At 36.2% G+C, this 18855-nt stretch overlaps 1 protein-coding gene across 5 annotated transcripts in view; it reads right to left on the reverse strand.

The window, feature by feature from the left end:
- Nucleotides 1-13: 13 nt before the first annotated feature.
- RAD18 (RAD18 E3 ubiquitin protein ligase) overlaps nt 14-18855 on the reverse strand; it is a 139109-nt gene continuing 120267 nt past the window's right edge. For 3 of the 5 annotated variants that reach the window (XM_016424473.2, XM_016424476.2, XM_016424474.2), the window contains 3 exons: nt 15973-16029; nt 5142-5263; nt 14-2426 (listed from right to left, as the gene is read on the reverse strand). In XM_016424473.2, coding sequence (XP_016279959.1) covers nt 2401-2426; nt 5142-5263; nt 15973-16029 — 205 coding nt within the window. In that variant the 3' untranslated portion in view covers nt 14-2400. The remainder of the gene's footprint in view (nt 2427-5141; nt 5264-15972; nt 16030-18855) is intronic. The other 2 variants (XM_016424478.2, XM_016424475.2) reach the window with 1 other exon arrangement.

Consider the following 18855-nt stretch of genomic DNA (forward strand, 5'->3'; position numbering starts at 1 on the left):
TACCAGACAGAAATTTCACATTGATAAATGGGCAACATATTACCTTTATTCACAATAATTACATATGCACTTGTCACACCCATATTATTATAATATTTCTAAATTGCCACATGGCAAACAAAATAACCCCAGAGCATAAAGGCCAAATCTTCTAGGCACTAATTAAGTTTTTTAAAATAGCAGAGAATTGCTACAATTTATTAGAGAAGTTTCTGGACGCATTCCTTGACATATCTGTAAAAAACAATTCAATTTAATGTTTTACCTTGGTGGCACCGAGGGCTTATGTCAAATCCTTCAACTAAAATGAAGCTACTGATTTGAATTCAACAAACATTTATTGGGCATCGACTATGCACCATGTGCTGGGAATACAGAAACAAAAGCAAAGTAATCTCTGACAGCAAGTTTACATTGTTCTCACCAACATCTACACAGATAAGTAAATACAAAGTCAATTCAGAAAGGAGAGAGCACTAACAATTCAGGGTACGGAGAGGGGTCGAGAAAGGCTTCTCAAAGGTAGCTTGAGGATTGAGGCTATTCCTCAACTTAGAGAAAGCTAAGGATTCTACAAAGTGGAGGTGAGGAGGGAGGACATTTCAGACATGGGAAACAACATGCAAAAAGTCATAAAGAAAAGAAATGGCATGTTGAGTTTGGGAAACAATTCACATCAGATTGTGTTACATAATTTAATATGATGCTTCATTTAGCATATGTTGTAGCATGTAAGTGATATAAAAATCCTTCAGTGTTAAGCACTATTTGGTTAAAACTGTTCACATTTGCCTCCTGAAAGATCTTTCTAAGTTCAACAATTTTGCTCCAAGTTTTCTAAAATTCCAAACCATGCTTATCAAAATGAGACATTCTTATGTAACTATATGATACAGGGTAGTCACAAAAAAGAGAAAATGTCATTTTAATTAGAAAATTACTCAACCCTCAGACACATTAAGACTCCACTTTTTAACTTCAGCTCCCAAACACATAATGAAGAGCCAATCAATGGAGACAGACTTTGGAAATGGGCAGAAATTAGTGTTGTCACTGGCCCATTAATAAATGTGTTGCCATCATATTACTAGTCCTGGCTCCTGTCCTTCAATGAACTCTCAGCATGCTAAATGGAGAAGCAGAGATTTGGGGCTTTGGAGTTGTAAGAAATCTGAGGGAAGAGACACCAGATAACATTTTAATAGGCATTTATTAGACACCAGCAGACCATCTGCAGACAGGTAGGAATTCCTCCTAGCCCAAGATGATTTAATGGCTAAAATATTCATGGAATACATTGTTTTATAGGCATATTTTATACACAATGACCACAACAATGTAAACTGAGTCAGCAAAGAGAGGCAAAAAAATTATGGCTGAACACAACAGTCAACAATTAGCACTATACTTCAAAATTAAGGGGCCCATATCTCCCCTTTCGATGAACAACTGATAAACTATTTTCTCTGGAAATGCATTTTTAAAATGGATTTGTTTGAGTGCTTGTTGGAGAAGTATATGTTGTACCAGTACATAATATATCCAATTTTCCTTTTCATAAAGGCATATTTAGATTGACATATGAAACATTTAATTCATTTACTCATAAATTTTAATTGTCAGAATACAAAATATCAAGAATGTGGTTTAGGAATTAGAAAGTACAACTATTAATCAATGGAAGCATTTAACTCTTTAAGTGCTTTTTTCAAAAATTATTATACACTTTATAATTATTTTAAAACATTGCTGACTTGTTAAGTGAAAATATTAGTCTCTTATGCAAATGTAGCAAGCTGTCAATGAGCTAGATGCATGATAACATTCTGCTAAATTAAAGTGAATGCTCACCTGAGTGTTTGTACCCCACTTACACACACACACAGAGTACTTTCTTTTCCCATCACTTAGTTTTCCTATTGCTAGTCTCATTGGGATGGGAAAGAAGCAAAAGCTGTTGGGCTGGGAAAATAGCTGGCCCAGGTAAGATATTTAACTTTTAAGAAATAGAAACACAAGAGTCTGCCACTGTGCCAATATTGTTTCACCTTCAAGAGCTGGGGGTTACAAACATATAAAAAATTGTTTAGTGGTGGGACAAAGAATGGAGAACCAAATGAGCAGGCTTTAAGACTTCTTTGGTTTGTGCAAGGCTGTGCTAAATGAAAGATGGCCTAAATATTAACTTACTATCAGCAATATAAACAACCAATTTGAGAATCTTTAACTTCCTCATAGACAGACAGAACAAAGGATCTGAAATCCTTAAGATGACAAAAGGTAGCATATTTTGATCCCCATACTTAGAAAAGTCAGGAAGTCTCTAAGTTTTGCTACGCTTACTTCTTCTATTGCTACAGTTGCTATCTGGAGATCTTGACCGACATGGTTTTTGGGCAATCACCTTCTTGCTTTTATTCCTGTTTCTGCAAATAAAGAAAAAAGTTGCATCTTAGAAAAAAATCCCAATAACATTTCTGAAAACTCAGCAAACAACACACTCTATATGTTTTCTGTACTTCACAAAATTGTAGAATTTTAGAATTGGAAGGGACTTCCATAGCTACTCAAGTCCACTACATACCTAAAAAAGAACCCCCCCCACCCCCAGTAATATACTTGACAAGTTGCCCTCTGGTCTCTTCTTGAAGATGCCCATGGGCTAAACTTACTATCAACTCACTCTGCTTGTGAGTAGTTCTAACCAGTGGGATTATCAAGCCTAAATTTGTTTCTTTGCAACATCCACCCATTACTCCACTTTCTTTTTTATGAAGCCAAACAGAACAAATCTCATCACTCTTCCACATGAGATAACCCTTTAGTTATTACCCCATTCAGGCCTTTACTCTTCCTTCTCTTCTCTAAGTTAAATATCCTCAGCTCTTTTAGTTAATTCTTATATGGAAAGGAGCCAAGGCCTACTCCCATAACGGAGGTGTTCCTCTGGCTGATCGCCTGCTAATCTCAGTATATCTTAATCTACAGTGCTTAGAAATGAACACAAAACAGCCAGAATACACCAGTCAGTTAATAAACATTTATTACATTCTTAATTATGTGCCAGGCACTGTGCTAAGTGCTGGGGATATAAATATAAGTAAAAGGACAGTCCTTTACCTTCAAGGAGTTTACATCCTAATCAAGGAAGACAACGTATACGAGGAATTTTTAAAAAACAGGTGGTAGGAGAATAGGGAAGGTGCCCACATGCAGCTGGTGAAGTCCAGAGAGTCAGAAGCAGCATCAGGAAAGGCAATGAAAGCTACCTGGACCTCCCACAAAATGGAGGTTCTGGGAAAAACTGACTAATGAGAGAAAGGATGGGGAGCATCAGAGATATGATCCAGGGTAGTAACAGGACTATGCTATAGGATTATCATCTTTATTTCTGTAAGTTCTGCATCTCAATGCACCCCAACACTTCAATACCTATTCTGTTCACCATAGCATGTCACCCTGAGCTTGCAGTCCAATAAACAACCCATCTTTCCTCTACAAATATATCAAAGCATGGCTCTCTTATCTCTCACTTGTAAAATCAACTTTTGAATACACGATACTCTTTCCTCTCTAGCTTTTTGTAACTGCTCTTTCTTGGTTTTCCTCCTACCTATCTGACCACCCCTTCTCAGTCTCCTTTGCTGAATCTTTACCATCCACGCCATGCTCACTAATTATGGATGTTCCTTAAGGCTTTGTCCTAGGCTATCTTCTCTTTTCTCCCTACATCCTCTTAGTGATCATCACTTTCCATGGTTTCTCAATTACCATGTTTATGAGAATGATTCCTAGATCAGTTTATCAAGCCCCAGACACTCTCTTTTGTTCAACTTCCTATTAGATCCTTAGAACTGGATGCTCTTTAGGAACCTCATATTAAACAATTCAAAAATTATTTATCTTTCTCCACAAATCCTGCCCTTTTGCAAAATTTCTTACTACTGCAAGACACCACTAATCTTCTAGATTTTTTTATCATCTTCCTTTTATCCAAGACATTGATAAAAACGTTAAACAGCATGGGGCCAAATTTAGATCCTGAGGAATTCTACTAGACCTCTTTCCAACTGATATTGAACCCTTAATGATTAATCTTTGAGTCCAACCATTCCCATAGTTCAGAATCCATATAACTGTACTATTATATAAACCACATCTATCTTTGTCTATGAGAATAGAATGACATACTTTACCTTGTTAAAATTTAAATTAAAATTTGAAAAAATTTAAATAAACATTTTAGACATTCTTCTTAATTTTCAGTTTAGGATAATTAGGATTAATTATCAGTTAGCAATTATGTAAAAAAAGAAAACAAATTGAGTTTGACAATACCTGTATTTAACGAAGTCATGCTAAGTAAGGTCTCTGTGAATACTAGCTCCTTTTCTAGACATTCAGTAATCTCCAAATTTTAAAGTTAGAAAGGATTTTAGTGGTCGTCTAGTCTAACTCCTTCCTGAAAGATATATCTATCATAATATACTCCAAAAGTCTTGATTATTCAACCTCTGCTTAAAGACCTCCAAGGCCCACACCATCCATCAAAATGGTCAATTTCACTTTTGGACAGCTGTTAAGAAGATTTTCCTCACATGAAGCTTAAACGTGTTTTCCATGCATTCTTCCTTGTTCTGTCCTCTGGGATAAAAAAGAACAAATCTAATCCATCTTCCTCATTCTAGCCCTTCAGAGGCTTAAAGATAGCTCTTATGTGTCTTCTGAGTATTCTCTATGCTAACCACCCCCATTTCATCCCTAGAATTTTGCTAGTAATCAACAACATCCAGATTACTGGCTTGAAGTCTGGAGATTTCACTATTCTTTTGAAAATAAGAATTATGTATGTCTTTCTCTGATGCTCTCACGCAAAGCCTCTCCCATGCTCTGTGATCTTTCAGATATCAATGATGATACTTCAGCAATAATATCCACTAGTTCCTTTAGTACCCCAGGATAAGTTCTTCTGGGCCAAGTGCTTTGAATTCATTGGTGATAGTTAGGGTTAGGGTTAGGGTTTAAGAGTTTTGGCTGAGATTTCTTAGCATCATTCAGAGAGAGAATTAAAACTTCAGTCTGCCTTAGAATGACTCTGGGGCACAGAGGCAAACTGATTTGCCACCCCATCCCCAACCTACCCCAAAACTCCTTTTTGCTTGAATGAGAAATGTGGAGCCAACAAAAGTGTACTGGGGACAAAAATGCAACAACTTCGGCAACAAGATGAGAGGCCAACTTGAGCAGCAAGATGCAGGAACAACTTGGAAAACAAATGGAGATTTTTTTTTTTGGTGTTTAATTTCTTTATATGTTTCACCAATAAATCCCAGGCAAAGAGAAGTAAAATAAAAAAAAACTGTCTCAGTCTGTCTAGTAGTATGGTGATTTATATAAGGGCACCATGCCAATGAAAAAGCACTTAGGAAAATGCAATTTAAAGTCATAAGATTTCTAAAATACATTATAAGCTTTAAACCAGAGTCCTTAAAATTGGCTCTCTGTGAATAAAAATGTCAATGTTTTTACAGAGTACTGGCATGTCAGCTCCCCTATATTCATTCCATTTGTGTCATTCTAACCAGTCACCAACTGGTTCAATTATATATTTAATATTATCTATTTAAATAGTGCAATAATTCTATTACCAAACTTAGACAAAGCAGTCTGTTGATTCCTTACTGAAATTGTAGTATAAACTAAAAAAGGACATGCTATAAAAGTTCCTTTTGTTTAGAGACTTCAGTTTCACTTAGAGGTAGCATGGTGTTTAGAGAAAATCAGAAAGACCTGGGTTCAGGCCATACTTCTGACACATACTGGATGACAGGTGGCACAGTGAAGTGTACTAAGCCTAGAGTCAGGAAGACCTACCTTCGAATCCAGCCTGAGACATTTACAAGCTATGCTGTCTCAGGCATCAGATAATCTCTGTTTGCCTCAACTATAAAATGGAGTTAACAATAGCACTTTACCTCCCCAGACTGCGGTAAAAATCAAATGAAATAATAATTGTAAAAGTGCTTAGCTAACGCTAGCACACATAACACACTTTATAAATGTTAGTTATCACTGTGCAGCCCTAATCAAGTCATTTAACCTCTCAGTATCTCAGACAATTCCTAAGATTCTACGAACTGTAGAATAACTGCCATTCCACATTGGTATGTGGCTCACAGGACCATACATTTAGAGTCAGAATAGAAAGAAACTCATTTAGAGCCACACTAACAAGACCTAATAAGTTAAAAACTGCCAAGAATTAGAACCAGGTCTTATGACTTCAAGTCCTAAGTGAAAGCACCCTGCCTTATGGATCAAACCTGGTTCCCAGTGTTGACTCTGTCATTCACTATGTATGAGGTCTTAGACAACTCAGTGAGCCTCTCTTGGCCTTGGCTTATCTTTAGCTACTGTTAGATTTAAAATGGTTGAAGGCCTTAAACTGTAACAGTTAAAAGGGTGATGTTGTAAACTGTAGTGAGTTAAAATGGTGGAAGATATAAATTGTGATAGATATAAGAGAGGGTGAGTAAATTTGACCGCAGAAAATATGTTTCACTACGGTGTCTTGGTTTTTAAATCATATAAGGTGGTCACCAGGGAAATATTCCCAATTATTCAAATACCCAAGTCAACTGGGTTTTATAGACTTTAATTAATACAAATGTGGAATTAAAGAAAAGAGAGAAAGAGAGAAAAAGGAAATAAGCATGAAGGGCCTTAAGCCAACATGGCCTAGGCCTGAGTCTTAAGAGAGAGAGATCAGTCAGTCAGTCTTTTAACACTCACCACAAGGTCTGTCTAAGCAAGGATTCTAGTGACACCAGGCCAGCTCCATCTCAGCTGACTTCACCAGAGAGAGTTCCAGCCAGAGTCCTCCTTAAAGAGCCTTCCAGCCAGAGACTGTTCCAAAGGGCCTCTCTCCAGAGCCTCCAGAGGGACAGAGTCCCCTCAGAGGAGCTCCAGCAAGACCTCCTTAGAGATTGTCCTCCAAGAGCTTCCCTTCTCCAGAGCCTCTCTCAAGAGATTCTTCCCAAGCGATCCTCATCAGAGATCCTCCAAAAGCAGTCTTAAGTACGGGTGGAGTAGAGGTCCTCCCATTGCAAGGAGTTTTCTCCCCTAAAGCAGTCTTAAGTAGGGGAGGAGTAGGGATACTCCCATAGCAAGGAGTTTTCACATTCAAGTAGAGTTCTCACTATCTGGCAGGGAATTATTTCAAGTAGGAAATTGGAGGATTCCTCAATGTGGAGTAAAATTTTTAACATTAATAAGTCTGTGAAATTTTAAGGTTTACAATCACCCCTGATGATCATTGGGAGACTAGTCTCCCCATTGATCATTTAACATAATCAATTTGTAATCCTAAATGCACTTCTAACTATAGATATACACGATATTCAATTTTCTAAGAGGAATTAGAATAGCGAGGGAGGAAATAGAAAAGAAAAGAAAGCAAAACCAATGTTTTGCTAGGCGCATTGACAGAAAGCCAAATTAGGGGCAGTCCCTTTTGGCATAAATGTGTACATTTACAATAAATGTTCAGTCAAAGTTCAGTTCAATCAATCATATACAAAGTTCATGAAGTGTAGGTTTTTGGCATCTTTCTGCAACAGTTCATTCTTTGGATATAAAAGTTTCAAGCTTCTTTCTTGAAGATCTTTTCTCGAACAAAATCAAAATCTTGAATTTTTATAAAAGTACAATCTTAAACAAAAAATCAAAATTCTTGGATTTTTATAAAAATACAATCTCAAACAAAAAATTCAAAATTTGAAAATTCTTAGATTTTAAATTAAAATACAATCCCCCTGAAGTAGGTGTTAAAAAACATTCAGTTCAACTTAGAATCCAATATTGAGTTATGGGGGTGTATGAGTCAATTATCAAAAGAAGAGAAAAATAATCAAAAACATAAGGAAAAATTCAAAATAGGCCCTTGTATAGGTCCAATATAAAGTAATTTCTATCCCACAAGTCTGTAGGACAGAATGCCGTAATATGTCATTTAGCCATTTGCAGCCAAGACTACAGGAAGTTGCCATAATGTAAGAAGAGAAGAATTAGAATTCTATTTTGATGAGGAAATGTCATTCCCTCGTCTGATTTTTTTGCCATTCTCAGGGATATAGGGAGCCAGCATGATAGTCAAACTTTGTACTTGTATGAGTACTTCGTAAACAGTGTAAATACAAGGAAGTCCTACGACTTAACATATGTCAAACGCTGCAACCTCGAGTCTCACATTAGTATTTCATGTGTGCTCTTTTTGGCACTATTCAGGTTAAGTCTGTGCTCCTTGTTTTTTGTCCCTTTTTCTGGAATCATACATAAACATTAATCACAGTCCTATAATATTTTATCAATAAATGGCAGGTTCCCATAGTTTAAAGCTTTTAGGTATATATTGATATTATAGCAAGAATATATATTAACTTCTATTACTGCAGGAAAAATATTAATATTAATTATGTGTACCTTCAGTACAAAAATGAGAAAAAATCAAATATTCTAATCAAAATAAAGAAAAGAAATAAAAATAAGGAAAAAATCAGTAATTCAATGTGTTCTCAAAAAAAAAACAAAACAGCATCCACTTGTCTAAGGATTATTATCTCCAATGCATGTGATAGGTTTCAGACAATCAGTCTCAGCAGAAGATGCTTTCTTCACATGTGAGCAGTGAATCCAAGAGTCCTTTTCTCCAATCTTTATGGATGTTGGAGTAGTTAACAATATTTGGAATGGTCCTTCCCATGAAGGTTGAGTTGCTCCAGTACTCTTGAAATTCTTAATATAAACTTTATCTCCTGGATTCAGGTCATGCAGAGAAAAGTCTAGTGGTCCAGCTTGTACTGCAGCTCCGGATTCATGAAGTTCACGTAGTTTGTGCTGTAACTCCTGTATATAGGAAGCAATAGTAATATCTCCCCCTAATAGTGAGGTATATGCTGGGGTGAAAGGCTTAGCCTGTATAGGCGGATGTCCAAAAAGCATCTCAAATGGTGAAATATGTAAGTCTCCTCTAGGCCTGCTTCTAAGAAAAAATAGGGTCAGAGGGAGAATTTCAGGCCATTTTAAATGGATCTCAGTGCATAATTTGCCAATCATAGTTTTAAGTTCTTTGTTCATCCTCTCTACTTGGCCTGAGCTCTGGGGATGATATGGAACATGGAATTTTGGAGTTATTCCCAAGCAAGAATATATCTGATTTAGAACAGAATCAGTAAAATGACTCCCCTTATCGGAATCAATACATGCTGGCAGGCCAAAACGAGGAATAATTTCCTTGAAAAGTATCTTTGCAACAAAATCCGCCGTGGCTCAGGTCGCAGGAAATGCTTCCGGCCATCTGGTTAGTTGATCTACAATTACTAGACAAAATTTATAATGTCCAGCCTTTGGCATCGTTATGAAATCTATCTGTAGATGTTCAAAAGGTGTGTAAGCCAGAGGACGTCCACCAAAGGCTTTTCCATGAAATGCATGTTGGTTATATGCCTGGCAGGTAGAGCAGGCTGAACATACTTTAGAGGCTATGGTAGTTATACCAGGGGCTATCCATACTTTCTTAACAGAGTCCACGATGCCCTGGGTGCCAAAATGACCATTTTTATGAATAGATTGGCAAATTTGGTTATAGAAACTTCTAGGGAGCAGGGGTTTTCCTTCAGATGACACCCATACTCCATTAATTTGTTTTGCTTTGAATTTTTGTTTCCATTTTTCCACTTCCTTTTCATTATAGGAAAGTGGTAAATTTAAATCATTAGTAGTTGTTAATGTTAAAATTAATTCAGGCCCTTCTATGGCTGCTAGCTTTGCAGCGGCATCTGCTCGATCATTTCCTCTAGAGACAGGGTCAGAGCCACCTGTATGGGCAGAACAATGAACTACAGCTAGGGCTTCAGGAAGCTAGAGAGCAGAAAGAACTTCATTAATAATTTCTGCATTAGCTATAGATTTTCCAGCTGAGGTTAAGAATCCTCTCTGGAGCCATAACATTCCGACTGAGTGACAAATGCCAAAAGCATATCTAGAATCTGTATAAATTGTTGCCTTTTTATCCTTGGCAATTATACAAGCTTGCTTCAGAGCTATGAGTTCTGCTCCTTGAGCGCTGGAGAGCATTCTGCAATGCATTTCCATGAACATTTCTCAAAAGGCTCTCATTGGTAGAGAAATGCAATTAAAAATCACTTAATACTTCTAAAGTGTAGAAAGTTCATCTAGCCTTTGCATACCACAGTTAAGCACTCTTCTCACCAAAAGATGGATCTAATTATCCACAATGCAAAAAACAGAAGAGAGGGAAAATGTATGTAGCCTGCACACAGTCGGTTTTTCTCAAGTTAATCCATCAATATATAGATCTTGGATGGATGAGGTAGAAGGCTGGGTTGCAATCATATCAGCAGGGCCTGACACAACACTGAATATGAGCAAGAGATTAGCTTAGTTTATATTTAGGAAATTCTGCCACATTTCCAATGATTTCAGAAAGCCTCTCTTAATACCAATTCTTTTTTATAGTGATGTTATGTAGCTATAAGATATGGAACAGCATCATCTGTGAAGAATCAAAAGTATAAATGACCAAGGGATACAAAGACAAAGATGAAACAATTGCTATCCCCAAAGAGCTTACATTCTATTTGAGTAGATAATATGTATATGTTTAGGTATATTCAAAATAAATACAGTACACGGTAATTCAATACAAATAAATATGGACAACGGGATCAGAAAACTAGCAGTTGGCAAGGGGGATTATGGAAAGGATTCATGGAGTAGGTGGTTTTTGAGATGAATGTTGAAGGAAACGCAGTATTATAAGATAAGGAGGTAGAAAAGAAATATAGTCCAGGCTAGTGCGTATGCATGGAGATAAGAGATGGAATACTGTATGTGAAGAAGAGCAATCAGTTAAGTAGAACCAGAGTTCACTAAAAGACATGCTATCTAATGAGGCTGCACCCAAATTATGAAGGGTTATAAAGCCCAACAGGAGCCTTGACTTGTTGCTAAAGACAAAGGAGAGCTATTCAAGTTTATTTAGCAGGGGAGTGATGGATTAGAACCTGCTTCAAAAATATTATTCCAGAGGTAGAGTCACGAGACAGAGAAGAGTCAGGAAGTTATTACAACAACATGGTTAAGAGGTGATGAGAGCCAGAAGCAGGGTGGTGAAGGGGACTGGGGCTAGATGTTTTGGAAGTAGAATCTATGAGATTTGTCAATTGCTTTAATGTATAGGGTCAGGGAGAGTGAAGAGGTAAAGATGACTTTGAAGGTATGAAACATGGGTGACTAGAACAATGGGCTCTTAACAGAAATAAGGAAGTTAGGAAGAAGGGCAAGTTGGGGGGGATATTGTTTTGTTATGGACAGATTAAATTTGAATAAAGTGAGGAGAGAGGAGGATGGCGGGGAAAGAGACAGACAGACAGAGACAGAGAGAGAGGAAGAAGAGAGCCTGTGTAACAACAATAATTGAACCCTTGGGAGCTTATGTGAGGTGACCAAGTGAGATAGTATGGAAAAAAAGGAGAACTGAGGGCAGGGTCTACACGTATATCTAGAGTTAGAAGGCAAAGAATAGATGTGGATTCAGCAAAGTAAGGAAGAAAGAGAAAACAAGACTAGGAGAATAAAGAAAGAGAAGAGAATATCCAGGAGGGATGGACAGTCAGTATAATTAAATACTGCAGAGAGGTTAAGAAAAATGAAGATTTAGAAAAAGGTCAGTGGATTTAACAAATATGAAATCACTGGTAACTTTAGAGAAAGCAGTTTCAATAGAAGGAGGAGATAAGAAACTATAACTGCAATTGTTTGAGAAGGGGTAAAGAGAGAGAAAATTGCATCAATGGGTGTAGAAAGCTTTTTCAAGGTGGCAACAGAGACAGATAGATATGAATAGACAAATAGATATACAATGAAAAAACAGAATAGACAAACAGTCCATTCCTTAAAAAAACTATTATTAGCTAGAAAAGTTACAAATAGTACATAAACCCAGATCACTTTGGGGGACTCTTTCAGGATAGCAAAATTATAAACATGTCTTCTTAAAAAAAATGAACAAATTATTTGCCATTAATAACTAAAAATCAAAAGTCAATAAAGTAGATAGGCTAATAAAATGTATCTTTTCTAATTTAATATCTAGTAGACTTCTAAAACAAAATGGTAAGAGCAACATTTCAAAGGCAAATAGTAATTTCTATTCATTCTATGGTTCCTGAAATTGTCCATAATATAAGTACAATCTGTAGAGTCTTATGTGTTCCCTCATGTAATAGAAAAGCATTGCAGTTGACAGTATAGTAAAATGGCAATCTTTTTAACTTATTATATAAACTTGATAGATTTTTTACTTTAATTCTTATTGTTTTTAAAATGCAAGTACATCTACCTTAGACCCAAGAAACCCGAAGCCAAACCAACATGTACTGCCCTAAGATAAGCATTTGTACTGTGGGAGCCAACTTCTTCTTTGCTTGAGGAAATGTTACCTTATTTGGGACAATGTAACTGCTCTGAAAGCTAAATAGCTAAGGAATTAGTAGAATGTGGTAAAATGGAATTGCTTTATTATGTTCTAAGAGTAATATTTAAAATATGTGATTTAAGTTCCATTTCAGATTTGCCCCATAATTTGAGATAGCTATTTGTGAGCTAATTCTTTTTTCATTAGAAAGTAGTCAATCAGAGTTTTTCTATTTCCATTTGTTAAGTTATACCAGAGTTAAGTTATACCTTAGGGGACAGAGGTTTTAATAGCCTAAATTGTGCTAGATAATACTCTAGTATGTGAAGAACTTCTGAATAATTATGACCCTCAAAACTTTATATGATTATGAAAACAAAATAAGCAAATAAGTATTCACTAGAGTCTAGGACTATATGACTAATCTGTACAAGGATGGCAGCAAATACAAAGAATTAAGATGTGATCACTGTAGTTAAGAAAATTACTAACAGGAGATAATATATAAAACCCCAAAAGCTAAATGATACCAGAAAAATGACAGAAAAGAAAATAATTTGAATAGAAACACAAGGTAGTGCGTGGTTAGTTGCCAAGTCAGTAAAGCAGAAAATGAGAGAGACAAGTTTAGAGAAGAGAGCAACATTGTAGGTTATACAAAACTGGAAAATTTTTATGGAGAATGAGGAGTCAATCGGTTTTCAACAAGATGACAGGATTTGAATGTACAAAGAAACCAGCAGGGTCATTATCAGCAGAAAAAATTACATATGCAAAAGAAAAATATATGGACTGTCTGATGAATGGTAAATATATTAGCATGACTAATCATGCTACATGATCAATTCTAGCAGAGTGGTCAAAATTCTGGCAATTCATAAGCTAATTATGAAACCTGTAATATCCAATCTTGAGTTAAGCTGTTAGCTTCTTGCTGAATTTTTTAAACTCTGAATCCCAAATAGCATTGTGAAGACTGCATTTTGTTAGCTATCTCCTGATTGTAACAATGAAGGTACTTAGCTCTTCCTTTATTGTGAAGATAAAATTGTAATCTCCTGATTGTAACAATGAAGATACTTAGCTCTTCCTTGATAGTGAAGCTAGAATTGTAATACACAATCTATTTTTAGATTTTAATCTACAAAAGGTGATAACTTAGTATTTGAAGTACATCTACCCATTTTAACCATAAAAAGGTGTTAGTAACTACAAAAGGTGAACTAACCAAAAAAGGTGTTAAGTAGCTACATAAGTAACCCAAAAAGATATAATATAACCAAAGAAGGTGAGAACATCTGCTATGATTGATAGAAGTGAAATTTAGGGGGGGTGACACAAGAGAAAAAGATCTCTAAAAAGAGGACGAAAGGGCTGGAAGATTCAGACATTCGGATTCGGGGATTCGAGATATATTCGATTCTATTCGAGTTTTGAGTTGGAGGCTCTGACTCAGAGAGGAGACTGGAAGACAGACCCTTGAGGAGCTACTGGAAGACAGACACCCAGACTTCTTTTTAGACTGTCACCATTGGTGAATGAAAGGCTGACTTCGTGACCTTGCTTTTCTTTTCCTCTGGCTGGGGCTTTAGAAATTTTAACTGGTATCAGAAGAAGGCAGAGTTTTCTCTCTCTAATTCCTTAATATCTTCTTTCTATTGTAAATAAACTACCATAAATTCCTTTTACTTTAGTAATTCATTTTGGGATTTAGAAATTAAATCCCTGGCAACCACCTATATAAACATTCAGAGTCTCAACAACAAAACATTTAACATAGCATCTAGCATACTCCTCTGCATACAGGAGGTGTACAATAAATTCTCTTTTTACTCTCCAAAGACAGCTCTTGGCTGCTCTGCTGTGTATCCACTCAAGCAAAAAGATAGGAGTAAGATTGGGAAAGAGCTTTTATGAAAATTTAAAAATATGTTTAGTTTTCCCTCTTTGAGCAGCTTGTGGTAATGTATACATGATCATCTGCCTGGAGCCTGAACAAGAACCTGGCCTTCTTTCATTAATCAGGCTATCCTAGCTCTGAGGTTCCACTGCTGGGCCAAAACACATAAAAAATGAGTGTAAACTGGTAACATTTAATTGAAGTAGCATTGTGCTAGGTATTAGAAATAAAAACACAAAAACAAGAAGTCTAGCCCCTATGATGGGCATAATTTACTTGTTCAAATGTTCATGGTATCAATTAATTTTGAAAGCTGTGATTATATTTCATGAGTTGCCATTGATCAAGACTATCACTAAGTGGCTAGCCTACTGGTGCTAAGTTTCTCTGTGTTTAACTAGGCTTGTTTTTGGAAAATGGACATAGATTTCTACTGGGACCCGAATCAATTCCTTTGTAAAATGTCATCAGAAGTTATGTTATAGGGAATATAAACACTGATATTAATTGGTATTGTGTCAATAGTTGTTAATAGATATTAGGTTTAAGGATATCCAGGTGATGAGATTTGGAGAAATGGCTGGATTTGGCAATTGAAGAAACCAAATTTAGACTGGTTATAGAAAACCCCTATTTATTGTAATTAAAAGAATGCAATGAAAGGGAAAGGAAAAGTATGAAATATATATATATTTCCCTAAGCTAAAGAATTCTAACTAAATTCTAACTAACTAAAACCCCAAAACCCCAAATAAAACTCCATGAGGAATATCTTCTGCCTGGAAACCAGGCCTATCCTAAAACTCCTTTATCTAAAATATATTTCTATCTATGTAATATACTCTATTTATAAATATCCTTATATTATATCTTCAAATAATCAATTCAGCCTTCTCTGTCCCTCTCTCCACTCTCCAAACTAAGACAGGATCACAGACAGTGCAGGTTTCAAAGAAATCAAGCTCTCTTCTGCCCTCTCTGTTATAATTAGGGAACAGCCTGAGCTTCTCTCTCACTCTGTCAGATTAATCTCTGTCCAATTCTTCTAGGCTCTCAAGATGTTTTCCAGAACAATTTAAGATTTCCAGAGGAAATTCCAACCATCCACCCTTCAACAACAAACTCAAAGAGTGAATAGAAATTCCTAACCTCCCCAGCTAGGGGAATCTTCGAATTCTTTTCCCATCATCTCTTGAGGATTTCATTGTCTGAATTTAAAGGATCCCTGTACCAGGAACAAACATTTATCCAACCCTATTACTTATTCCTACTTATTCAGAATCTCTAATTACTTAGTTAATTGACAACTCATTACTGATAGCTGATTAGAAAATAAGGCTAGCTAGTCTACATCTTGGAAGAAAAGGATTAACAAAAGCTTACAGATTGTATTGGTACCCATTCAATGTCAAAGGAGGTAGTACATTGGATAGAAGATTTTATAGTAGGGCAGTAACCAAAGAAGCACAGCATGAAAAAGCAAGATAGGGTGTGATATGCACTGAAAAAAGAAAACCCATAACAATGAGATAATGGATTCACTGAAGTATCCAGATAAGTGACTATGAATACTTACCTTCTTTCTGAAAACTCATTTTCCTCTATAAGATCTCTTATGATGTCTGAGCTGGAGCTAAAAAGACATGTACATAGATTATCATAAGGCATTTATTAAATCATTTGAAAGCTGCACTTTGATTGGCAAGGCACAGAGCAACTTAAAAAACTCATAACTGCTCCTAGGGCTTATAATCTTATGTTAATAAAATGCCATTAATAAGGTATTTAATGAGGATTTAAAGCCTTAACAGCCTGTCAGGAGATGGTAGGTGATTAATGTTTATCAATTAACTTAGGGAGTTAGTTAGCAAAATAAAATTTTAGGTACAGTGTAGAGAAGTTAGGCCTCAGCCTGGCTCAGGCAGAAGAAACTTCCCTCAAAGGCACATAGATTAGGGTTTTTTAGAAATGTTTAGGTAGGTTTTGGATTTAGCTAGTTATGAGTATAAGTTATACTCTCACTTTCCTCCTTTCTATTTCCTATCTGAACCTTTCCTTGGAGTAACCTAATTGTTTTGTGTTTTACCAAACTGCTCTCCTGATCTTTGTTCAAACTCCTACCAATGTGTATATAAGGTTCTTGTTTATTTATTATTTTTGTACATAGTAACTACGAGGTGAATTTGGATTGATATCTTTAGGTTCTTATTTCTGTACAGTATAATAAGAATAGGTTCTTATTGCTGTATACTACAGTAAGAATTGTGATGCTGTAACTGTAAATATTTATAATTGTATATAATTTGAGACTTGCATGTTGCAAGATTTGCTTTGCTTTGCTTTCTTTCTCTCTTTCTTTCTCCCTGTTCTGAATATAGACTATAAGATAGATTTGTTTGTAAGATCCATTTGGGAGAATACTCTCCCAAAGGATCTCAGGAGGAATACTGTCCCTCTGTCCCTTTAAGAGGGAGATTTCTCAATAAGTCAGTTCAACTGACAGCCTCAGTGAGGAAGTGGGGAAGGTTCCATTACCTAGGAGATGGAGGAGGAGTTAAATGAAGGAGCAGTTTTGACAGTTAGGGTCCATCGAGGGGAGAATGGACTGGTATGACTGGTGTTATTATATCTGTATCTTGAAAATCAAATGTTTTACTCTGATTCCAGAGACCCTTCTCCCCTGTCAAACATTCATAAAGGTCCATGTGCACTCCTCTTAGATTACTCTTATTGAGTATTTACATTTTGGCTATTGTGTGGATGTGCCCCATTACAGATATATTATAACAAGTCCTTTGCCTCATTTTGGTTATTGCTTCTATCATTCCCATAATTGTTATTTCTGAAATTGCTTATGTTGTTGTTATTATTTTGTTTTTTTTTAACCCATCTGGTACTGTGTTTTAGCATGCAATTTTTTCTGGAAAATTTTATTTAGTCAATTTAGAACATTATTCCTTGGTTACAAGAATCATATTCTTTCCCTCCCTTCCCTTTTCCCAACCCTTCCCATAGCCAATGCACAATTCCACTGGGTTTTACATGTGTCCTTGATCAGAACCTATTTCCATGTTGATGTTTGCACTAGGATGATCATTTAGAGTCTACATCCCAAATCATATCCCCATCGACCCATGTGATCAAGCAGTTGTTTTTCTTCTGTGTTTCTACTACCATAGTTTTTCCTCTGAATGTGGATAGTGTTCTTTCTCATAGATCCCTCCCAGTTGTTCAGGATCACTGCATTGCCACTAATGGGAAGTCTATTACATTCGATTGTACCACAGTGTATCCGTCTCTGTGTACAATATTCTCCTGGTTCTGCTCCTTTCGCTCTGTATCACTTCCTGGAGGTTGTTCCAGTTCCCATGGAATTCCTCCACTTTATTATTCCTTTGAGCACAATAGTCACCAACATATACCACAATTTGTTCAGTCATTCCCCAACTGAAGGGCAGCCCCATATTTTCCAATTTTTTTGCCAACACAAAGAGTGCAGCTATGAATATTTTTGTACATACATGTTTTTCCTTATTATCTCTTGGGGGTACAAACCCAGCAGTGCTATGGCTGGATCAAAGGGCAGACAGCCTTTTAGCGCCCTTTAGGCATAGTTCCAAATTGCCCTCCAGAATGGTTGGATTAATTCACAACACCAGCAGTGCATTAATGTCCCAACTTTACCACATCCCCTCCAGCATTCATTACTTTCCTTTGCTGTCATGTTAGCCAATCTGCTAGGTGTGAGGTGATAACTCAGAGTTGTTTTGATTTGCATCTCTCTGATTATGAAAGAATAAGAACACAAATTTTTCATGTGCTTATTGTAGTTTTGATTTCTTTGGCTGAAAACTGCCATGTCCTTTGCCCATTTATCAACTGGAAAATGGCTTGAATTTTTGTACAATTGATTTAGCTCTTTATAAATTTGAGTAATTAGACCTTTGTCAGAGGTTTTTGTTCTGAAGATTTTTCCCAATTTGTTGCTTCCCTTCTAATTTTCGTCCCATTGGTTTTGTTTCTACAAAAACTTTTTAATTTGATGTAATCAAAATTACTTCTTTAACATTTTGTGATTTTTTTCTAACTCTTGCTGGGTCTTAAAATCTTTCCTTTCCCAAAGATTTGACATGTATGCTATTCTGCGATCACCTAATTTGCTTATAGTTTCCTTCTTTATATTCAAGTCATTCACCCATTCTGAGTTTATCTTGGTGTAGGGTGTGAGATGTTGATCCAAACCTAATCTCTCCCATACTGTCTTCCAATTTTCCCAGCAGTTTTTATCAAATAGTGGGTTTTGGTCCCAAAAGCTGGGATCTTTGGGTTTATCATAGACTGTCTTGCTGAGGTCACTTACCCCAAGTCTATTCCTCTGATCCTCCTTTTTGTCTCTTAGTCAGTACCACATTGTTTGGATGACCACTGCTTTATAGTATAGTTTGAGATCTGGGACTGC

This window comes from Monodelphis domestica, chromosome 7, assembly GCF_027887165.1.
Source record: "Monodelphis domestica isolate mMonDom1 chromosome 7, mMonDom1.pri, whole genome shotgun sequence".
NCBI lineage: Eukaryota > Metazoa > Chordata > Mammalia > Didelphimorphia > Didelphidae > Monodelphis > Monodelphis domestica.